Source organism: Anabrus simplex, chromosome 14 (genome assembly GCF_040414725.1).
Source record: "Anabrus simplex isolate iqAnaSimp1 chromosome 14, ASM4041472v1, whole genome shotgun sequence".
NCBI classification, from domain to species: domain Eukaryota; kingdom Metazoa; phylum Arthropoda; class Insecta; order Orthoptera; family Tettigoniidae; genus Anabrus; species Anabrus simplex.
The window spans coordinates 59,516,356-59,542,038 of NC_090278.1; the positions used below are offsets into that span (position 1 = coordinate 59,516,356).

Consider the following 25,683-nt stretch of genomic DNA (forward strand, 5'->3'; position numbering starts at 1 on the left):
TTCCAACAGACTGAAAAACTTAAAACTTTTATCTTTTTAACTGATTACTGATTTTTATATATAAATTGTTGTGTTTAATATGAATGCATGGAATGTGTTTACTTAGTTTGCTGATTGGAAGGTTATGCTCTATAATAATAGTATAAGTTTTTGTATAATAAGCTCAATGATTTTTGCACTGTGTTTTTAAAGATTTTAACTAAATATAAAATAAAATTGTAACACTTGTACCTTTGTAAAGTTCTAAAGCAGAAGTTTTTTTCTGCTGAATATGGCGCATAAATAGGGTTGAAACATGTATGAATTTTTGACATGACCTTTTAACCCCTTCAGGGATGTGTGAATATGCATTGAATAGGAGGATGAATAAAAACTTATACTTTTATAATTTATAATTTTAGCATTATCAATATGGAATGAGGCTAATATTGTGTAATAATAAGGTTATGCTCTTTCGCTAAGGTACCTGCAAGAAGTTCTCTCTTTCATGCCCATAAGTGCTAATGTCTAATTTCAGGCAAACAGATTGATTTGTGTTTTCTTCACTGTAATCCTCCACATTCCTAGCTTCTCCAAGAACTACCATGTAAACTCCTTCCTTAGTCATGCTGCACGTAGTTTGAAGATTGTTGTTTTGTATTACACTTCTTCTAGAACTGCCGTGGAATCCCGACATTTTAGGTTGTGTATTAATTTATAGTTTACTCTGTGCTGTGAATGAAAACAATTATTAACAAGCACCAAGAGTTGAAATTTCTTTGTGACGCTATTTTATATTATATATTTAATATTAATATTATTTTATATTTTAATTGCCAGTTTTTCACGACTTTCATGCAGCTGATGATGGCGCCAAAGTAATGCCGAAACTAGTACTGCTTAATAAATTGAATATGTTGTAGTAAATTCAGGCAACATTGTTTTGTCTTGAATAGGTGGAACCCCTGAAAAACTTTATAAGTATTTTTGATCTCAGTTCAATACAGATAACATAAAAGATGAAATTTCTTATGTTAAAATCTGTAATAATTTCCTTTTCTTTAAAATGGGCCTGCATTTATATTTTAAAGATTTTAAATGACTTCAGATTCTCCCAAGATAACTCTGTGACGCAGTTGGTAGAACATCGGCCTCCCATCATTGCTCCGGTGGTTGAAACACTTATCACTCCATGCGAGATTAGTGCTGGACAAAGCGGAGTAGGAACAACTTTATTCAGGTTTCTCCTGTCATCTCTCATCCCAGCAACACTTTCCACAATTTCTTCATTTTTCATTCATTAATCATTGTCCAGAGGAGTGCAGTAGGCCTCACCAGCTGGCACATTTTATTTCCTCAGCATCAGTTACATGCTTCATTCATTCACTTTTTTATTTTTTCACTTATGATTTTCCAAATTAGTGCACTGGTAATTAACAGGATTTCTTTCAGAAAAAAATCTTCTGGGGGCATGTTTCGTACCTTAGGGATGTGGTACAAAGGTAGGACAAAAATGACGGACTATACAATATTTAGTACACTCTATGTTTATAAATTATATCTTTTATTTAGTTTATTAAGTTAAATTTTGTTTACGGTTCTACTCCCTTTGTTGCTATAGGATTCCATGGTCACAATGTGTACAACAATCCAGCATCTGTTGCAGATAAACTACTGCTCAAGATTGCAACTCATAAGGTCTGCCACCCGCCCTACTCAAGGGAGGGGGGAAGGGAGAGAGAGATATATTTATATACACGAGTGCCTAGACTTCCGAAATTCACATTGACTTTTTCCATCAAAACACGTAGGGATTCAGTGAAATTGCACCTAGTTTGAAGTGCCTGCTTATTACTAGTATTTTTATTGAACTGTGTAATGACTAATGGAAAAAATGTAATAGCCTACAAGGAACAACTTTCCAATAATTATCATTTTTGTTATAACAACGGAATTCAAGAAAAAAAAAATCTAAAATGTACTTTTTCCTGTGAGAGGGGGTAATTGACTTACAGGGAATTAAATACCCCCTCCCCTGCCGGTGACTGCTTGAAATAAACACTAGTAGTTAAACCCTATGATCCTTCTCGCCCCCACCATTTTTTTCTGATTCACACACTGATGCAAAGAGATGACATACCAAAAAGATGGGAAGATTACTTCTCAGAATTGCTAAATATTAAATACAGTGAACTGGTAGATGAGAAGGAGCAAGAAGAAACAATGGGGAAAGAAGAAGAACAAGAAAAGGAGATATCAGTGTTAGAAATGGAGGAAGCCATACAAAAAATGAAGAGCGGTAAAGCAGCAGGAGTGGATGAGGTAACTACGGAAATGATAAAAGCAGCAGGACTAATAGGGCTACAGTGGCTGTATAGATTATTTAGAATAATCTGGAGGAAGAAAGAGATCCCAGAAGAGTGGGGAAAAGGTTTAATTATCCCAAAATTTTAAAAAGGTGATAAAAAGGAATGCAATAACTACAGAAGGATCACCCTTATTGCCCATGTAGCTAAGATATTTGAGAGAGTATTGGAAGGAAGACTGAGGAGGAAGCTAGAAGGAGAAATGGAAGAAGAATAGTATGGTTTTAGGAAAGACAGATCAGTGTTTGACCTGATCTTTACATTGAGACATATGATAGAGAAAAGATGGGAGTTTGGAAAAAACATAGTGATGACATTTATTGACATTGAGAAGATTTAGGACAGTGTGCCCAGAGAGTTGGTACGGGAAACATTAAGGAAAAAACAAGTTAACAGAGTGGAAGTGCAAATGATAAAAGCTATGTACAAAATTTGTGTTAGTAGTCTGAAGACTGGTATAGGAAAAACAAAATGGTTTAAAGTTGAAACTGGTCTCCGACAGGGAAGTGTACTATCCCCCATACTATTCATCAAAGTCGTGGATGAAATTCATAAAAACATTAAACAGAGACTGGGAAGACAGACAACAAAAGCCGTGTTGTTTGCAGATGATATAGTGATATAGGGTGAGGATGAAACGGAAGTGCAAAAACAGGTAGATGTATGGCATCAACAGGTAGAAAAATTTGGGATGAAAGTAACCACAGAGAAAAGTAAAACAATAGTGATGACAAGGGGAAGGAAGGAAGGGGAAAGATAAAAGTGAATGATAACATTCTGGAAGTGGTTAAAAGTTTCAAGTACTTGGGAAGTATGATCACAGAAGATGGAAAGATAACCAAGGAAATTGGAAAAAGAATACAACAAGCAAACAGCTTCTACCAGAGTGTAAGGGGTATTTTGTGGAACCAAGATGTCCCGAAGAAATGTAAGAAAGTATTATATTCAACCTATTATGAACCCATACTAACCTATGCAGCTGGATCATGGAATACAACAAAACAAGAGGAGAATAGAATACAGGCAGCGGAGATGAAATTCCGAAGAGGTATCGAGGGCAAGACCAGAAAGGATAGAATTAGAAATGAAGAGATAAGGAAAAGGACAGGAATCTTGAAACTTCAAGACAGGATAGAAACAACAAAGCTAAAGTGGTATGGGCATATGATGAGAATGGGAGAAGAGAGAGTGCCAAAAAAAAAAGCTTTTTCAGAGAAGTTAACAGGAAAGAGTCCACGAGGAAGACCCCGAAAGAGGTGGACAGATTCAGTGTGGGAGTGCATAGAGAAGAGGGGAGGAAAACCGGAAGATGTACTTAAAAAAGGAGAAGAGTGCTGGAGAGACAGGCAGCGATGGAGGTCCTTGATTCACAACCCGACCCGGGAAGCTGGAAACAGGAAATGAAGATCATGATGATGATACGGACTGTTTGTTTTTTAATGTTCTTTATATATTTTGCACCATAAAAATAAATTTCAATATACATAGAAATGTTTTCGAGCCACTACAAGATTTTTTTTTTTAAGAATCAAGCCCAAATGAAACATCCATTTTTACACGAATTACAGAAATCTTTGTGTTGCACTGCACGGACGTGTTCTGCTCACCAGACCGCTATGAATTTACCGTTCTGGTTCACCCGTTGTTTGTAAAAGGTACTGACTGCTCTAGAACTATTTCAAACTTTTCTTTCTGTAAAACCTATTTGAAAGTTTAAAAGAAAATGTGGGTACTCAGAATGAGGAGATAAAGGCTAAGTTAGGAATGAACTCGATGGATGAAGCTGTACGCATAAACCAACTTCGGTGGGAGAGTCATGTGAGGCGAATGGAAGAGGATAGGTTGCCTAGGAGAATAATGGACTCTGTTGTGGAGGGTGAGAGAAGTAGAGGGAGACAAGATGATGATGGTTAGACTCAGTTTCTAACGATTTGAAGATAAGAGGTACAGAACTAAACGTGGCCATAAAATTAGTTACGAACAGAGGATTGTGGCGGCGTGTAGTAAATTGACAGAGGATTGCAGACTGAACGCTGATAGGCATAATGGTCTGTAAGATTATGTATGTATGTATGTATGCATAGATTTTGTTTTTTGGAAACCTCCCCCCACTAATCATAACCCCCTCTGAAAAATATTCCTGGGTACGGCCTTCGCACGTAATCAACGTTAAAAAAAAAAGAATGCTGTGGTTAGGTGGACTTTACTGTTGGTGGCCCTTCTTACATGATACCTCTATGGAATAGGCAAATTCAGTGTTGAGTACAGTTATCAGTTTGAATCACACTACATCACAATGTTGCAGAATTTCATCCCATATCCATTTTCTTTATTTTCCCCCCTAAGCCTGCTTCTAATAAACAGTAAACTTAAGAGCCTGACATGTACTAATGTCTGATACAAGTATTTTAATTTAAGGTCGGAAGAGTCACCAGTGGAATGGATAGGCATATAAGCTATGCTGTTACAAATGGTTGTTGCATGCAAAGTAGTAGTTACCTTTAACGCTATATAAAACTTCTGTGTCATCTTTGAAAGTCAATAATCAAGGCTGCATGTGACATCAGATCTGCACAACCAATGTATATTCATCATTGTGCATTAATAGACTTCTCAGAGGCCTTCCTTTTGGATAGTCCTTGTCAATAATTCAAAATTGTATTTTCTCCACTTTGGTTAGAATTTAAGGTATTTCAGATGTTTGAAAAAATCCATATAAAACCAAATGAATTGGAATTCTCTCCACTTTGGTCAGAATTTAAGGTATTTTAGATGTTTGAAAACAACCATATAAAACCAAATGAATTGGAATTCTCTTGATTCCTTACTTCAAGTTGGTAATGGAGATTACTGTCACTTAACACATTGTTGTCCGGGCGCGCGCTACTCCATTCTTTCCTCTGGTCCGGTAACAGAAGCACACCTAGCATGAGAAGTCGGATGAAATATAAATACATGTAACTTTTATATGACATGAAATAAATCATTGAAACTTGGTGAGAGCACTTACCAGTGATTCTAGTACTTGCCATCAACCTCACTGTCACTACTGTCACTGGCATCTTCACCCGTGTTATTGTCGCCTTCAACAGACTCGTCGGAACTGAATGTCGCACTTCCACTTCCGTGCGTATATTTTGATGTTGACACACATCTTCACAATTGCTAATAGTTACACTTTTGCAATCACTAGGGACATCAGATGAACTATCAGCATGCAATTCTCCAAATATTTCATCATCGTTCAAGCCGTCTTTGCTACGGCGCACCATGCTGACACCTGACAGTACACTCGGTCATGTGGTACTGAGTGTTGTGAAACCACACTTCCTGTGCCAAAAGCATTGTCATGGAAAGAATAAATCTATCTAAATTCCGATCAACAAAGACTTAAGTTTTTAAATAACACAAAATATTTCGATTAATAAATGGTGGAGGGGATAAAATCACACAAGAATGAAGTAATGTGAGAAAATGTTAATTTATGTAGCTGGTCGCCCGTGCACCAATATGAAACTACATTAATTAACGTAGCCCATCATTAATGTGTTAAATGACAAATTTTCAGAAATCTCTAACATTAAACATTTACTATCCAGGATAAAAATGATGGAAGACATTGTTTCACAAATTTGTGAAAAAGAATTTAAATCTTCAGATGATGTATCATTTTTTTAAAAATTTCTGTTGTTGCTCCCAAAAATGATCATTATCTTCTTAGCATTTAGCCTGCAATGGAGCAGGGTCTGCTGTTTTGCAAGCCAATCTCTTCTTGGCTCTATTAAGCGCATCATTTGGAACAAGATGAACATAGCGCATGTCTTCTTGAAGGCAAACAAGCCAGCGTTTCTTGGGCCGACCATGTGGCCTATTTCCGGATGGCATGATGCGAAGTGCTGTCTGTACATTAGACGAACCTTCTCTATGCATTAATAATTAAGCGCATCATTTGGAACAAGATGAACATAGCGCATGTCTTCTTGAAGGCAAACAAGCCAGCGTTTCTTGGGCCGACCACGTGGCTTATTTCCAGATGGCATGATGCGAAGTGCTGTCTGTACATTAGACGAACCTTCTCTATGCATTACCTAGCCATGCCACCAAAGTTGGATCTCACGCATCTTGTCTACGATCGGGGAAACACCCATCATTTTATGGATTTCTAGGTTGGTGACATGATCTAGCCGAGTCAGGCATGAAGTGCTTGACTTGCTGGCCAGTATTCTGTGCCATACAGAGTGACTGGTTGAACAACAGTTCTGTAAACCTTAAGACTTCAGGTGGATTGGCTTCCAACGAACGCAGAGAACACCAGTAGTTTGCGTGTGGAATATTGTCATACTTGGCGTTGACCAAAAACCTAAGGTACCTAAACTGTTCTACTTTATTGAGATCTTAGCCATCTGTCTGAATGGTTCCATTTGTCTGCGGACCGCACTCCATGTACTCAGTTTTCTTGGTACTGAGTCGAAGTCCATGTGTTCTTAGTTTATCATTCACTTCTTAACCTGCTCTTGAATCTGTTGACGCTCCTCAACAGTAGGACATTGTCAGCATACAGGAGTGACCATGGGGTTGATGACTGGATATCAGAGGTGACTATGTCCATACACAAAGTGAAGAGAAACGGTGATGGCTGATCCCTTGGGGACACCAACCTGAATGGGGAATGGTGTTGAAATTCCAGCAGGGATCAGACGACTGTGGTAGAGGTTTGATAGGGCAAATTTATCCAAAAATGATAACTGTGTTGAAATCAATACTTAAGTTATAAACCTTATACCGGTACATAGAACACTAGTATCGCATAAACAATTTAATAATGAAAGAAGAAAAATAATGGCACGGAGGGATTCAGTTAGGTGGAAATGTAGAAAGCAGTCTGGCCTATGTTGACGACTTGGTCTTAATGGCAGATTGTGCCAAAAGCCTGCAGTCTAATATCTTGGAACTTGAAAATAGGTGCAATGAGAATGGTATAAAAATTAGCCTTTCGAAGACTAAATTGATGTCAGTGTGAAAGAAATTCAACAGAATTGAATGTCAGATTGGTGATATAAAGCTAGAACAGGTCGATAGTTTCAAGTATTTAGGTTGTGTGTTCTCCCAGGATGGTAATATAGTAAGTGAGATTGAATCAAGGTGTAGTAAAGCTAATGCAGTGAGCTCACAGTTGCGATCAACAGTATTCTGTAAGAAGGAAGTCAGCTCTGAGACAAAAATATCTTTACATCGGTCTGTTTTCAGACCAACTTTGCTTTACGGGAGCGAAAGCTGGGTGGACTCAGGATATCTTATTCATAAATTAGAAGTAACAGACATGAAAGTAGCATGAATGGTTGCTGATACAAACGGGTGGGAACAATGGCAGGAGGGTAATCGGAATGAGGAGATAAAGGCTAATTTAGGAATGAACTCGATGGATGAAGCTGTACGCATAAACCATCTTCGGTGGTGGGGTCATGTGAGGCGAATGGAGGAGGATAGGTTTCCTAGGAGAATAATGGACTCTGTTATGGAGGGTAGGAGAAGTAGAGGGAGACCAAGATGATGATGGTTAGACTCAGTTTCTAACGATATAGGTATAGAACTAAATGAGGCCACAGCACTAGTTTCAAATAGAGGATTGTGGCGACGTTTAGTAAATTCACAGAGACTTGCAGACTAAACCCTGAAAGGCATAACAGTCTATGTATGTATTTTCCAATAGACTTTTTGAACAGTTTGGGATTAAGTAGTTTGCTGCCACATACCCTAACATTAAAAAGCAATGATATTGTAATTTCACTAAAAATTTAAGTGCATCAAGGCCTTTTAGAAGGTCATGATTGATTCTATGAAATATGGTTATGTCAACTTTCTATTATTATTTTAACTTTCTAGACCTGAAATCCTTACTGGTGAAATGATAGGTCAAAAAAACTCTGACTCCAGGAATCATTTTAACACCACCAGACATAACACTTCATTTTCATTGTAAAGCTGACAGTTTCCTTTCATTTTTATGTGACTTATTAACAAACCACACGAGCAAATTTCAGATTATATTGTTATCTCTTCACCCAGCCAATATTTTACTCATGGCCAGTTATGCAGTAGGCCTGCCTTGTGGTGTCTCATATGCGTTCCTTCAAATATTTGAAAGTGCAGGTAGGTCATACTCTTTTCATTGTAGTGCATAAAGAAGTGCTTTAAAAAGAGCAGTGAATGCTATGAATATGAGATCTATCACTTTCCAATTACAGAAAATTGCTATAAATTATTTTTACAAGTAATGAACTTCTGGTTCTGTATTGACTTTAAATATCTGTCTGGTCTGTACAGACCGTTTATCAAATGGCAAACGTTTATTGAACAGGTGGACTTTATACTATTAAATTCTTTTAGAATTTTGTTGTAGATAAATTATTTGTCACCACAAATGTGCTGTTAATTTTTACAATACTTTTTATATATATAAAAAAAAGATAAATCCATTTGGCAAGTGTCCATGGGCTCAGGCTAGTTAACTGTTTAAGATTAAAAATCCCTTAACTTGGCCAAGAATTGAACCTAGGGTAGGGTGACCAGATGTCCCTTATTTCTCTGAAGAGTCCCGTTGTCACAGCAAAAAAATATATGGGATTCATATTGTCCTGTTTTTCGTGAACTGTCTCGTATATTTTAAAATACTGTGTTTATACCTTATTTATCACAAAGCTCTAATGTATATTTATCATTGTGTAAAGCAATTACAGTTTGTTTGATTGGCACTAAATGTAAAATAAATAAAAAGACCACTGAGACATATGTACTGAGTGGTGTCTTTAAAAGTAGCAAAGATCACAATATGAAGATAAAGCTGGAATTCAAGAGGACAAATTGGGGCAAATATTCGTTTATAGGAAGGGAAGTTAGGGATTGGAATAACTTACCAAGGGAAATGTTCAATAAATTTCCAATTTCTTTGCAATCATTTAAGAAAAGGCTAGGAAAACAACAGATAATCTGCCACCTGGGCGAATGCCCTAAATGCAGATCAGTAGTGATTTGATTGATTGGTTGATTGCCATGAATATGTCTTATGGCTGAAGTCATCTGAAAATGTGTCAATAATAATAATGTTTTTTTTTTTTTTACGTCCCACTTACTACTTGTATGGTTTTTGGAGACGTGGAGGTGCTGGAATTTAGTCACGCAGGAGTTCTTTTACGTGCCAGTAAATCTACCGACACAAGGCTGGCATATCTGAGCACCTTCAAATACCACCGAACTGATCCAGGATCGAACCTGCCAAGTTGGGCTCAGAAGGCCAGCACCTCAACCGTCTGAGCCACTCAGTCTGACCAACAATTTGGTCGCCAAAGATGCTCTGTGAAATGTTGAAATAAATTGTTCGTTATCATTATTTGAGTTTAATTTATTGAAAGACATATTCATGATCATTAGCTTTTCACAAAGGGAGATTGTTTTTTTTTGCAACACTTTATGTATTGGAATTGGCCCACTTTCATTTGTATGAATAATAATAATAATAATAATAATAATAATAATAATAATAATAATAACTAGTACTTGTTTTCTGTAAATAAATGTTACCCTTTGTGAGGTCTTGGCTAATGTTAAGAAATTCTAATCTTAAATAGGGCCTAATAATCGACGGCAGTCGAAGTGTCCAGTATTTTCATGCTTGTAATCTGGTCACCACTAAGCCCTGGCAGTGGAATGAAAGAAAATCCACAGCCTTTTTCCAGCCATTCGACCAAGTCAACAATGGAATGAATGGAAGCCCCCATCTAGCAGCGAGGATAGGAACTGTGCTGGCTGCCGAAGCCTGTCACTCACCCCTGGAGCAATAATTAATGACTGACAGATGAAATGAAATGATATTGGAGAGTGTTGCTGGAATGAAAGATGACAGGGAAAACTGGAGTACCCCGAGGAAAAAAAGAAGTCGTGCTTCTGGTTCGCCCAGCACAAATCTCACATGGAGTGACCAGGATTTGAACTACAGAACCCAGCAGTGAGAGGCCGCCTGAACCATGGAGGTTCTCTCTGGAGGTGGACATTAAAAAAAAAAAAAAAAAAAAAAAGATACTTAGAGGAACAAATGTATTTTTACTGAGTTTGTGGGATTATGATCTGAAGAATGAATCATCTCCCAAGGTCAGATGACTTACCAAACTGTCATAATTTTGTGGTCTATATGGAATTGTACGTAAGGATAATAATAACAATAAATGAATTCTATTACCTTGCTCACACTCCCTTTGCCACGTGCTTCGTCCTCAAGAGACTTACCTTATCTGGGGGTGGCTTTCCAGGAAATCGGGATGCACAAACGAGGAAAATATCAGGTGCTGGTTTGCCGTGCTTTACTTCAGGGTCAGTACCTCCTGCAACAATGTGGTGGAACAGAGCAAACAGTGCCTTGTAATTTGAAGCCTTGAGGTCATAGGCTGGTTGGGAGCTACTTGTTGCAATTGCTATTGGAATCTTGTTCTGGTGCAGATGTTTTATAAGACGCTCTGCCCCTAGAATGAAAAGCAACATCTATGCTGACCAGAGGATTCTCACATTACCTTTATTTTTGTTTAATATCCTACTTTGTAGAAGTACCTTATTTATAGTTAGGCTATTATTATGGCAGGCTCACCACTCACAGAGTCATTTTATACCTAATACAAGGTGTAACTTTAGGCCACTCCTCAGGAGTACAGATGCCTTTTGCAATCGCTTCACTTAAGTACAGATTGTTGCTGACAGGAGAAATATCTGCCATTGGGACTAGGGTCCTCTTTCACCATCTAAATTGTTGACCATTTTCTCCTTTCTGGTGAATTTATGTGTCATTTCCATAGTTGCCAAGTACCGGTACTACAGATTTTCCGTAGTTTCTACCATTTTCTGTCGTATACTACAACAATATGGAGGCGGTACTGATTATTACAGATTTCATAGAATCAAAATGATCTTCATTAATTCTTAATTTCTCCTGCGAACATGAAAAGTTGTGTCTGTAGAGACTGGGTGTTAGAAAACATTTCATGAAAAAAGTGACAAAATAGTGACATTTGCACCTTTAACAGCAGACGTAACATCTTGTAAATTCCCAGCATTTGTGCTCGGTTTGTGTTCATCTGTGATTTTGTAATGAGTTGCCTGTGCTGAGTATTACTTTCGTTGTATGCTTTTGCTACAGATTTATGTTGTTTAGTACAAGCATTTATTTTGGTAAAGTTAAGAACAACATGAGCTAAAATAATAAGAAGTTGTGTAAACGTAAGAACAAGTACGACCCAAGTGATCACGCAGAAAGACAATCTGGAGCGAATCGGTATTAACGAAAGCAGTACACTGAAGAGTTTTCATGCCTAAGACATTAAAAAATTTCACTAAAACACATTCTGAAGAACATGCAAATGTGATTTGTTCAATTAAACACAGAGAACATGGTGACTGTCCACGTTATGAAGGAAAACCATTAAGAGTATGAATGCATCGAAGGGCAGTGCAAGATACTGTCATTTTTTAATGACAAAAATGAGTAATAGTATATGTTTTTTTCACACCTTTTTTAGGTTTAACATAATCTTCGCTTATCTGCAGAAGACCATGTCACTACGGACAACCACCTTTGAAGGTTGGCATCTCTGCATTTCATACACAGAGGCTTCACCTTGTTGTCTCCAAAGAGAGGACTCCTCCATTTGTAGCCGTTGGTTCCTCCTTTAGGAGTCAAATTTGATAATGGCTGCTTGACTCTTGGCCAGACAGTCACAGTAGTACTGTCTGCTGTCACATGTAGTAACAGGATGATCTTGACCCAACAGCAAAGAAGAGTGCAAGAAGAAGAAAAAACCTGGACTGGGACGAAATGATGGAAGAGGAATGGTGGTGGAAGGAGAGTGGAAGGTGGAGAAGTTCCATAAATGCACTGAACTGGTGGGAGCTGGATAAGTGGAGAGGAGGAGGATGATCCTACTTCATCTCACCTTTCCTTACTAACGAGGAATCCATCCCACTTGGAGGTCAGACAAGCACCGCACAAATTATGGTTTTCATAAGGGAAGGGAATTCTTGTCGTTCGAGAATCTCACAAGCCTCTCCATACACTAAGCATGCTTTTTCTGTCATGCGGTACATTGAAAAGGGAATTTACAAACAAAATGTTTTGGCCGTTATGTTATTCTTAGCACGTTTAACGTGTGTGCATCATTTACGCAGGATCCACGGTTCCACGGTACGCGCTCTTCCCTTGTGAGAGCAATAACGTGCAGGGATGTCTCAGTCAGCTGGATGAGTAAGAAGTCATCGGGGGCTGAGAAGAGACAGACGAGTGGAGAGCCAACCTATCTGAAGCTGACCTTATCCTTTTGTGTTTTCTTGTTTGTCCTTGTCTTCTCTTTCTATTACTCTTTCCTACACTGACTTGTTGTTGTGTTCGTCCTGTTATGTGTTCCTTTTCACGTTACAATCTGTATAATACTACTTGTAATTTCTGTCTGTCTGTATGTATGTATGTATGTACACGCATCATTAGAAAACGGCCAAAGAGAATTTAATGAAAATCGGTATACAAAGCCGGGGAATAAGTCGCTACAATCTAGGCTATAAATACTTTTATTCACGCTGATGGAAATGGTAGTTTAGGGGAAGGCCTAAAATTTCATTTTCAAATATTTATGTTTTTAGTAGTCCTATGTTCATAAAAATTGGTATGCAAAGTCGAGGAATAAGTCGCTTCAATCTATGAATAATTTCATTCACACAGAGTGAAATGGTAGTTTACGGGAAGGCCTAAATGTAATTCTCAAATATTTATATTATTAGTTGTCATATCGATAAATACTACATAACCAAAGTTATAGAGAATTAAATTTCCGACCATTTATGTCTTGTACATTTTTACCGTACCGGCTAGGGTAACACAGTTTTTTGTATTTGAATTTGTATTTTTGTTGGTAAGTCCATATCAACGCCGAGCCACGAGAAAATGGGTTAACAGAATTTAATGAAAATCGGTATATAGAGTCGGGCAAAAAGAAGCTACAATCTAAGCTATAAACAACTTTATTCATCCTGGATGAAATTGTAGTTTAGGGGAAGGTGCCTAAAATGTAATTTTTAAATACCAATGTTATTGGTCCTATCGAAAAGTACTATATAAAAAGTTATAGAGAATAAAATTTCCGATCATTTATCTCTTATTCGGTTTTACCGTACCGACTATGATAAGAGTGGTATTTCAGAGTCTGAAGAAATCCAAATGGGAAGGCCTATAATATCGAACAATGACATTACATTGACCATTGTTTATTGTGATGTTCTTTGTCTCTTATGCTGCCTCTCAACTCCGATAGATGGGATTACTGCTGCATACCGAGTATAACAGCTTGACTGAATATTGGCGAGAAATAGCCGGGGAGTTAGAAAACTTTCTTCTTTACCATGCCATTCCTCTGGTTCATACATTTTCTTATACAGTTGGTACGTAACAAGCTGGTCCATCATAGTATTTCAGCTATTCGATCCCTACTCTGACGCGCTGTTTTGCCTTCAAGTCAGATAGATTTTTCCGCCGCCAATGTAGTGAATTGATATTTTCCGACTCATCGGGTACTCCTAGGAAACAGAATAGTAATTGGGCATAGTTTTTGTCCTGGGAGCCTCCACCGAAGTGTGTTCACGGATCACAGCTGTCTGCGGTTTGGTCATTCCAGGTCTGGAACTTTGGACTGTTAGATAGGAAGTGTAGTCCTGTTCGTTAAAAGTGAGAAAATGTGTGATGTTTCATTTGAACGAGTATTTTACAATATGAAAGCATTGCTTTTAATCGCGCCATTCCTATTGACGTCATTGTATGTTCATTTCAGTTGGGAAAACCACTAAGACAGTCTTTCTGAGGACGTAAAAAGGCATAATAATGATAACATCCCAACCTGATTGTGACTGATGGTATGAAATTGGGTCTACCATTACAGTGAAAATTCCGTCAGTCTTCATACTGTATGAGAAAAGATGTTTGGTGACCTCCCGTTGCATTTCTAGGGTAACGTTAAGAGCTATACAATTTAAGACAATCTTGCTCACGTGTACATTACCTAACACATGATTCATGTGTCTGAATATTGGCAGGAAGTAGCTGGGGAGTAGATAATTTTGCACTTGCCATATGATTGTTCTGTCAAAGATGGGTATTACAGCTAATGAAATAAATAATTCAAACAATAAATGCACATCTGTTTTCCTTGTTTTCCTTTTTTGGCTAGACTCGAGCAAAATCCTAGGTTCTGTACTGTGATAGTACATATATCACACCCCCGAATTATATGTAGAAGTTAGAGATATTATTGTCAGTATTCGATTTGTTATTATTATTATTATTATTATTATTATTATTATTATTATTATTATTATCATCATCATTATTTCATTTGTATATTTTGTCATTTATATTTGTAGGCTGGGAGATATCCACATATGTAGGTATGAGTAATTTGTTTTGCACGAGTGGGAAAACATTGCTATATTGGACTCTGGTAATTTGGATGACTCATGCGGGCATCCCAATGTCTGATGAGATGTGTTTGTTGATGTTATTGTTCTAGGAAAGTTCTATGAGTCATGTGATATAAGCCAGCGTTTGTTTATTTCTTGGGACCAAGTATGGGTTTCAGGGCATGGTCTTGACGAGAGCATCACTCATGATTGACTGGCAAGGACCAATCCAGACGTATTATCTGAGAGGAAGGGGAATGCCGATGTCTATAAAGGTTGATCAAACGGCGGGAACCAGACAATCACTACGGAAGAGAACCACAACTTACACACTGTACGGGAAGGAAGTGGTGCCGATACACAGTACTGGAGTGACACGGCTGCAATGGACTGGACTTGAAACGTTCGTGGAGCGTAGTCTTGTTATGTTCGTGGAAAGTGGATGATCGACAGATTGTGGAGTGCTTGCGCATTAAGTATTGTAGCACTTGTGGCGGCCTGGCATTATATGTTGGTGAAAGCTATCTCAGACTTTCCATAATTTATGTTCAGGGTTGACAAGCGTGTGTTACTTAAATGTATATATCTTTACAACAAATGTTAAAGTCTGTGAACACAGTATTACGAGGTACAGTATCTGTGTGATGTTAGAAGTGCTGATTATGAGAATTGGCAACAGTATTGATACAGAGACAGTGAAAGGTATTTATCTACATGTATGTACATTGTTCATCGGACTATCTACAAATGGTAGTTTAGTTCTCGCTTTCGTTTTCCCACTGTTTTTCATTGTTGTTGTTGTAAATATGGAGTCTTCCAGCAATATTTTATATGTGTATTATATGTATAATTTTGTGTGTTGATGAGGTGCTCATGCACGGATTTTGTTAAGAATATAGTTAGCTATTTTAGAATCAGTGGAGTTATTGATGAACCTAGGTGCAGTTCCTACCTATTTAGTCGTTTTCAGGAGGTTAGGTAAGGCCTGCAGCAGATGTACCAGTACGCAGCATTATGTACACGAGAGATCCATTCTGGTGAACTCTGGCACCTATACTACGGACATTTCGATTAACTATTTTTATTAATTTTATTTCAAGTATTTTATGAAGTTTTTGAGTAATGTTATTTACTTATATATTTTTATTCATGATTTTCTTTATTGGTAACCATCAAATAGTTACAGTACTATTAAATCATGTTTCAACTGCCTTGCAACATTATTGCATGTATGTATTCCCTTGGTTTTTATCGCAAATTTCAAACATTCAACCATTAACTTTGACCGAAAAAGTCCTATTTCCAAGGTTTTAAAATGAAAAGTACTCCCTTTCTTTGTCTTTTATGTCTTGTTTAGGAAGAGGTAGGGGGTCAGGGATTTCCAGATGCTGAATAAAAGAATGAGGGGGGGGGGGGCAGGGGAGTTTTGAAGTAAAAGATGGGGGCGGTGGAGAGGGGAGACCGAATATAAACGACATAAGTAGTTAAGCGGAGTTGCATAACTTAGTGCATGCAGTGCCATGGCACGCACGTTCCTCCCCGTTCGTCCAACATCAAAATGTCATAGGACCTTTTTTTTTTTTTGTTGCAAATTTTGTCTATGTATTATTTCCTTAAAAATACACCTGAAAAGGGCTTCTTTTAAATCCACATTTTTGGGTGTTTTCTTAAAATTTTGGGGAATTGCAGGAGGAATTTTTGGTGAGTAGATAAAACCGTGGCCGTGGATTATAACAGTAAATGAGTACGTAATGTTTCCACAATAAGATTAGAGTCACCATTTATGTTAAAATCTCAATGGTTCAGATTTTACATGGAAGCAAATTAAAGGTTCCCGTGTATACCAGAAATCATCACTGAGCCTTATTGCTATCAATATTGAACACAGGAAATACAATAGTATTACTCTGAGCCGTCAGTCTGTCTTGCTAGGAGAAAGTAGTATTATTTTGGTAAATTTATAAGACATTGATGTGTCCAAAATGTGTATAATATTGTTTGAGAGTTTATCTCTATGCCTTGTGAAGTAAATTTGTTTAGTTCCATACCTCGGTTTTATTTCCATGTTAGTGTCAAGATTCTACTTATCAAAGTGAGGTTACCATACTCGAAGTTCACCTTTTGAAGTGGAATAGTGGCACTCATCATGTTTGGAAGAATTCCACGGCATACGTATATTTTTCCTTGGCCCTTCCATCAGGTATTAGTAATACAAATGCTCTGTACCTTGAGGTGTCTTGTGTTGCTATTGCCAAACAGTTACAATATTATTATTGCTACTGATCATCATCATCATCATCATCATCATCATCATTATTATTATTATTATTAATATGCCGGGCTGAGTGGCTCAGACGGTTGACACGCTGGCCTTCTGACCTCAACTTGTCAGGTTCAATTCTAGGTCAATCCAGTGGTAATTGCAGGTGCTCAAATACATCAGCCTCATGTTGGTAGATTTTTTGGCACATAAAAGAACTCCTGAGGGACAAAATTATGGCAGCTCGGCATCTCAGAAACTGAAAAATTAGTTAGTGGGATGTAAAGCCAATAACATTATTATTATTATTATTATTATTATTATTATTATTATTATTATTATTATTATTATTATTATTATTATTATTATTATTATTAATCTGTCGGGAACTGTACATGTGAGAGAAAAAAATCACACACTTTCATTTTCTCAGTGTCTCTCATAGTTCAAGCACTCGGAATAATGAACTAGCAATAATTACCTGGCATTAATTTAACAGTTGGCAGTAATGTTTTCAACCTCTCACTCTGATCTACCAGAAATGCATCCACTGTTACAGGGAGGCCAACATGTTCGACTATAATTCTTGCCGTGTCCTTTTCCGTGGTCCCCATGTGCTTTACAATCGTATCCCAGGTGTATGCCTTACCATATTTGGCACAGATGTCCCCATACACTTTATGATAGATTATTTCAGAATCTGTGAACAGAAAGTTACAGGTTAATCGATGTATATATTTCAATTAATCAGGAAACATCAATGTTGTATTATACTAACGTGCAGTCTCTTCCATTTGCTGAACAGTAGAACCAGCCATAGTGATATTTGTTACAAGTAATCTATATATATATAATAAGAGTTGTCTGTACATTGCTCAGAATTTAAAAAAGAATTGTATTTCTGGATAGATCGTGTCTATAGTAACAAGGAAATGCACTTTTTAATTTTCCTTATTTCTGTCTGCCTGTCTGTCTGTACGTACATATGAGCATCACGAGAAAACGGCTGAAGAGAATTTAATAAAAATTGGTATGTAAAGTTGGGGAATAAGTTGCTACAATCTAGGCCATAAATAATTTTATTCACGCTAAGCAAAATGGTAGTTTAGGGGAAGGCCTAAAATTGAATTCTCAAATATTTATGTTATTAGTGGTCCTGTTGATAAATACTACATAACTAAAGTTATATATTAAATTTCCAATCATTTATGTCTCATACATTTTTACCGTATCGGCTATTATAATAGAGATATTCATGAATTTGGATTTTTGTTGCTACGTCCATATCAGCGCCGAGTCATGTTAAAATGGGTTAACAGATTTAATGAAAATCGGTATACAAAGTTGGGGAATAAGGAACTGCAGTCTAAGCTGTAAATAATTTTATAAGATGCCCTAATATTACAGAGTCCAAAGAAAACTAAATGTGAAGGCCTACAATACAGAAAGCTCATAAAATTTATCAACAGTAACATTACATTGACCTTTGTTTGTTATGATGTGCTTTGTGTCTTCTACTGCAACTCATCTCCGGTAGATGGGATTACTGCTGCATACCAAGTATAACAGCCTGCCTGAATATTGGTGGGAAGTAGCTGGGGAGTTAGATAAAGCTCTTCTTTAGCATACCATTCCTCTGGTTCATAAATTTTCTGTTACTACTGGTACGTAACACACTGGCTCATCACAGCATTCCAGCTATTCAATCCCTACTCTGAGGCACTGATTAGAATGAGCAATGTGCACATTTAACCCTCTACTGCCCAATGTGACTTTGAAGTCACACATCATTCTGTACACATTTTCTACTGTTAGAATGCAATTGAGCCACTACTTCCCAGTGTAACTTTCAAGTTACAGTATGGCTGTGTGATTTTCAACTGTTTATAGTTTAATAGTTATATGCATAAGCCACCAGGAAGCGCCAAATGTATGGTTGGGAGCATTTCCCAGGCACATGGCGGATAGCTAGTTTTACAATTATGTTTTGTGTTATTACTAACAAATTATATGCATAAAAAATATAGAAACCAAAGGTAGGCATCTTGAATATTTTATGAGACTGTTATTTTATAAATTAGTCAATTTTCACATATCAGAACATTACTGCCCAGTGTGACCTGGAAGTCACAAACCTAATTTTTGAAAATCAAAAATGAAAATTCAATAAAAACTGCATTTATGTGTAGTTTACAACATATTTACTTAGTATATGGCAGAGAATTTTTTTTAAAACACAACAAAATAATTTGGGCAGTAGAGGGTTAACGGAATAATGACAGAGGAGTGTTCGCGGCTGTCTGCGGCCTTGTCATTCCAGCCCCGGAACTTTGGAAATAGTAAATTTAGCATAACAGAAAGGGTGTTATATACAGGGTCTGTCTTATAAACCCAGACAATCCAGCAGCGTTTTTACTCTCCGAGACCTAAGCAGCTGTACGGGAGGCACACACACCTTGTGTGCATTTGTTCGATCTAGCATCAGTAGCCAGTCTGAATCTCAGCTGTTAACATGGTGAGACAGTTATCATTGCAACACCATATTTTCGTATGTTAAAGTTATTTTAAGTCCAAATCGCCTTGATGGGTACATGACGCATTTGTTCAGCAATTTCCTGGTGAAGTGCCACCTTCACGAGCACAGATTCACGTACACTAGAGTCCCCTTAATCCGTAAGTCTGGTTAATGCGAACTTAAATATTCAATTTAAAAAAATTCTCCTTATTGAAATGAAATAACATATTATAGAATGAAGATTTACTTGCATTATATTAGTCATATTTTACTAGAATAACTTAATGTAAACAGAATTACAGATCATAAACCATCAATAACTGGTCGTTTATCTTTATAAAGTCTGTTAGTTTCTTTTGCCGTAGTGATTGGAACTTACTCGAAGATGTAGCCTTAAACCAGCGTCTCATAAACATCACATCAGTGAGTCACGTGTTCACGTTCTGCAGCACCACCACTGAGAGAGCAGCAGAACTATTAAATAAACATCACAAGCAGCTCTTCGCATCCTGGGCACGATGTAAAAGTGTAACCCGTTACCGTATTTTAGCAGTTTTAGGAGACAAGTTTTAACTTAGTTTTAGTCGTTATCTCCTCTACGGGTTCTTAACTACCCTATTGTAATTTTATACAGTATTTTATTAATGTAACTGCTAAAGAATGGACATTTCAAATTACAGTATGTACTGTAGTGTATTGTAGAAACTATTTTCCTCAGACGGTTGAGGTGCTGGCCTTCTGACCCCAACTTGGCAGGTTCAATCCTGGCTCAGTCCGGTGGTTTTTGAATATGCTAAAATTAGTCAGCCTCGTGTAAGTAGATTTACTGGTACGTAAAAGAACTCCTGTGGGAAAAAATCCCGGCACCTAGGGGTCTCTGGAAACAGTAAAAGTGGTTGAAATGGAAATGGCGTATGGCTTTTAGTGCCGGGAGTGTCCGAGGACATGTTCGGCTCGCCAGGTGCAGGTCTTTTTTTTTTAATTTCACTCCCGTAGGCGACCTGCGTGTCGTGATGAGGATGAGATGATGATGAAGACAACACATACACCCAGCCCCTGTGCCAGCGAAATTAACCAATGACGGTTAAAATTCCCGACCCTGGCGGGAATCGAACCCGGGACCCCTGTGACCAAAGGCTGGCATGCTAACCATTTAGCCATGGAGCCGGACATAAAAGTAGTTAGCGGGATGTAAAAATAATAACATTATTATTAGAAAATATTTTCCGGTTAATCCGAAAATTTTGTAATCCGAACAGACTCAGGTCCCAATTAGGAAGGATTAACGAGAGACTACTGTAATTGTAAATAACTTTGAAACTACCAGCTCAGTGCCCAATAAAAACAAGTGTACATATGAACAGTTTTAACAGAGGGAAAGCTAGATGACATTGGTGCAAATCTTGAATGGTCACCAAATAAATCACTCAGACAATTAGCACAAGTAAGGTTTTCAGTTTTTTCTGCACACAGAGCTACAAAGCTGTTGATGATCAAACCATACAGGTTTACATGGGCCCATTGTTTAAAACCTGCTGATCCAGACACAAGAGTGAGATGTTGTGAGTGGTATCTTGCATCATTGAATGATCGTTTATTCGATCCACAGCTTGTTTTCTTTTTGGATGGGGCCTGGTTTTGTCTTAATTAATCAGTCAATCAATCTGTTACTACTGATCTGCATTTACAGCAGTCGTCCAGGTGGCAGATTCCCTTTCTGATGTTTTCCTAGCCTTTTCGTAAATAATTTCAAAGAAATTGGAAACTTATTGAACATCTCCCTTGGTAAGTTATTCCAATCCTGAACTCCCCTTCCTGTAAATTAATATTTGTCCCAACTTGTCCTCTTGAATTTCAACTTTACCTTCATATTGTGATATCCATACTGTTAGTGACTTCTAGCACACAGTTCGCTTTTTAGTTTGAAGATAAGGCACGGAATCTCAAGCTTCCGTCCCAGGATATAATGACAGTGAGGGGAGAGAGATTTAAGGCAGAAGCATGCCGGTGGAAGGTTTCCGAGTAAGGAAGAAGAGGCTTTAAGCTCACCAGAGTTCATAGAACAAACCCATCTACGAGCATGTGCCAGCCATGGCTGCATATAATGACATTAAATAATAATGAATGCTAATGAAATGTAACATTTGAGACCAGGAATGTTGATTCAAATGGCAAAGGTGAGAATTAACTGGAAAGGCTAGGACCTTCGAAAGCTGATTTAAATACTACACAGGTTCAGAATCCTTGCAAAAGTAAAGCTGGCTCTACCAGAAAATTCAATCGCACATTGTACAAGTATGCAGACTGGTTGTGTGGATGTGAGATAAGAAATGCGTTTTTAGCTACACAGGGTTGGCTATCAATTCTTGTGATCTCGCATGGACATTAACTGGTGTTACGGATCTAAAACACTTGAATTAATAAAAAAGGAACATAAATCTAGTGAAAAGCATATAAACAATAGTATTGACTTCGCGATGCTTGGTAAGGTGCCAGTTAGATCAGTTAGACAGTGTGTATAGGTTGAAAATGAAACTTTCATGAGGATGTATCGAAAAACCGTTACATACTCAGTAAACTGATTGACTGCATTAAGTTTTGAGGAAAATTTGAGTTCGCACTGTGAGGACACAATGAAACTGATTCATCTGATAATCCTGGAATTTTTAGTGGGTTGGGTAATTTAATGGTTGAGCTAGACTCTACTTTAAAGGGGCACATTGAAAAAAAACTAACAGTCATGTTTTCCTGGGACTGTCTAAAACTATACAGAACAAGCTTTTAGACTCAATCTATTCCACATGCCTTTAGTGGATATGTGACGAGATTTCTCTGAGACAACCAGAAAAACTATTACACTCAATTAACACTAGAACCGCCGGTACACATTTTCGATAGGTCTTCCTTTTGGCTGAGTTAAAGCAAAGCCGTGCACCGCGTAAAAGCCATGCCTACACCAGTCCTTGGTGAGAAAAGTTTCTGTTAGGATTGCTGTGTCGAAGTTTTCAAATATATCTTATGGTAACATGTTAGAGACACTTGACAGACCTATATTCCATGTTAGCAATTTTATTGTATCGTTAGTGCCTGGCTTGTTAACTACTATTTTTTCCTCCTTACCATCTTCAGGCGGTTGTAAAAGTGTTGTTCTGATTTCCGTTTGGAGGTTGTGCACCGTCATTTCTTGACCTCCGAAAAAGATAGCGTCTCACTGTAATGTTTTTCGGCCAGTTGTCAGGTGTGTTTACACGCTCTAGAAATTCGTATTGTTCTCCCCTTTCGTAGGCAGATCTTCACAAACTATTCTTCCGGTAATGCCATGTTTTTGAAGATGCGAGATAAGGTTTTTACTGTCGGTCATTGCATGGAGGTGACCTATATGCAGCCATCCCATCCTTTCTCCCGCCTTAATGGAGTCTTCCTTGGTGTCTTTTGTGCCTGTGATAGTGGTGATGTTCCTTGTGCGGTGACGTCTGACAACTGTTGTCCATGTCTCATCCTGTTGTCCAGAGCCAATGTCCATCACATGACTGTCATTGGTTACAACTTGCATGGTAGTTGTGTTTCCATTGATTAATGTTTGAATTGGCTCTACTGCTGACAGCCCTTGATCAATTTATTTTGTTTGGATCGGTAAGTGATCCTCTCTCATCCCTACTGCAGATGTTGGTTGAGGTGCTTTCCTTTTCATAATCAACGATGCGGATGGAAAATTTCCAAGATCGCTAAGGGGAATATTAGAATCCCCTGAGATATTTTGATTCTGCTGCTCCTTATGAAGGAAATTAGATTTATTCCCTGGAGGATAATATGAAATCTTTGTTTGCCATCCGGGATGACGGAATAATGTCTCATCATTTAGTCTGTTTACCGCTGTTGATAGTTCATGTAGCTTCCGATTCATTTCTTTGCGAATGTTCTCTATTTCCTTATGAATGCTCTTTCCAGCTTTGTATTGAAGAAAATCCTGATTACAATGATAGCAAAGCCATAGTAATTTCGACTTCTTTTTGCTAGAATCCTTGAGTGCCTTAAATTGCCCTTGTTATGATTCCATGCAAGATTGATGATACCATCTCCGACATAAACCATCACACTCAACTGCTGTCTCGAACTCTTCCACTTTCTGCTCACAGATGGGGCATACATCAGTCTCATCAATATATTCATCCTCCTTGAAGTGCAACTGCGGAGCAAGTTGGGTACTTACGTCTGGCATGGTATCTTGTGTGCGGTGATAAGATGGCTGACGCTCACCTTCTGTCTTAATGTGATATGTTAATTGTCAGAATCCAAAATGGCGAACTTGATCTTAAATCTTCACAAAATATTAGATTCTAATTAATATCTAATTTTCATTCCTATATATAAATCTTCACAAAATATTAGATTCTAATTAATATCCTATTTTCACTCCTATATATAGCTAACACCTCCACGTATTTACTAAGATAAGTATGTCAAGTCTGCAATATTGTTTAACAAATACTATTCTTATTTCCAATTATTACTTCACAAAATCATTGTTCACAATTCACGTCAACTGCGTGTCAAAGTCCCTTTCTTTTTTCTTTTTTTTCAAAGCCTTATTTTGACCACATTTTCTGTCGTATTGCAAAGAGCTTCAGTGACTTTTTCTGAATACCAGTCAGAATCATCCGTATTAAATTTAATTAATTTTGGATGGGACGTAGGTAACGAGTATACCTAGAACCGTTGGAGCGGTCATTTTGACTGCTGTATTGATTATCATAATAAAATTTGTTAGAACATGTGCTTATTCCACTGGTTGAGATAAAATTTGTTTATAATTATTCTCCCTGCAATAATGTAAGCACAACAATGAAACTCTGGTAGTCTATGTTTGGCCATTGTTCATTCCCTTCCTTATTCATTTATCAAAAGGCGGCTACGAGAGCTAATGGGTCACTCTCCTCTGAGAGTAGCGAACATTCTTCCGCTATCACAATTCTCTTCAAGGCCTCCCTCACTCCTCCTCTCTCCGTGAGCCAATCATGCCCTTGGGACAACTGTCCACTAATCTCTCTCGGCAGTTTGGCTCCACGGCTTCGTCAGCTTGTCACAGAACAGACCACCATCCCTTACTGATGAAGAATTGCTTACTCTACTGCATGACATTCCAGATATGTTATGAAGTAGAATGTGACCCAGATGTAGAGGACCTACGAGAAGAAGCTGCGGACGAAGATTACTCCCAAGCGACCAATCTGAAAGCAGTGATTCAGATGATGCTGAAAACCCAAGGAAAGTTATCTTCATGACAACATTTCAACTTTGGTACTGAAATTCAGCATTTCGACTGCAATTATGCCTGGTACATGCCGAGAACTGAAAGTTTTCAATTTTTCTATTACAGCAGCAGAAAATGTAATAAGAAAAGCTGGAAATAAGAGGGGACACATCAACACAAGCCTCCTAGGACCAAGTACTACATTACTAGGTACAGATAGCATCACGGAGTGGACTGTAGGAGAGTTTGGGGTTATTACACCTGGCAGGATGGCTTGTCACAACATCTTGAAAGAAAATCCAGGTCCTACTTCATATTCAAAGCGGTATGTTTCTGACGACAGTGTAGCGAGTGCATGGCGTCTTTTTGTTGATGAATCTATATTGAAACACATCAAACACTGTACGGAAACGGAAGCAAAACGTGTTCTAGGAGATGAATTGTGGAGTGTAAGTTTGGAGAAACTGGAGGCATTCGTTGCTTTAGTATATGCTCATGGTGTTCTTGGAGCCAGTAGCACTGAACTTGATGAACTGCTGTCTAAAAAGTGGGGACCACCATTCTTCAGTGAAATGAAATGGCGTATGGCTTTTAGTGCCGGGAGTGTCCGAAGACATGTTCGGCTCACCTGGTGCAGGTCTTTCGAGTTGACACCCGTAGGCGACCTGCGCGTCGTGATGAGGATGAAATGATGATGAAGACAACACATACACCCAGCCCCCGTGCCATTGGAATTAACCAATTAAGGTTAAAATCCCCGACCCGGCCGGGAATCGAACCCGGGACCCTCTGAACCAAAGGCCAGTACGCTGACCGTTCAGCCAACGAGTCA

The 25,683-nt window shown here is 38.0% G+C and overlaps 1 protein-coding gene across 1 annotated transcript in view; it reads right to left on the reverse strand.

Annotated features, from left to right (window-relative positions):
* Nucleotides 1–25,683, reverse strand: part of LOC136885474 (pseudouridine-5'-phosphatase) — a 42,141-nt gene that overhangs the window by 3,420 nt on the left and 13,038 nt on the right. Inside the window, exons 2-3 of the mRNA XM_067158050.2 lie at nt 17,567–17,785; nt 10,626–10,858 (exon numbers count right to left, since the gene is read on the reverse strand). Of these exons, the coding sequence (XP_067014151.2) occupies nt 10,626–10,858; nt 17,567–17,699 (366 nt within the window). The 5' untranslated portion in view covers nt 17,700–17,785. The remainder of the gene's footprint in view (nt 1–10,625; nt 10,859–17,566; nt 17,786–25,683) is intronic.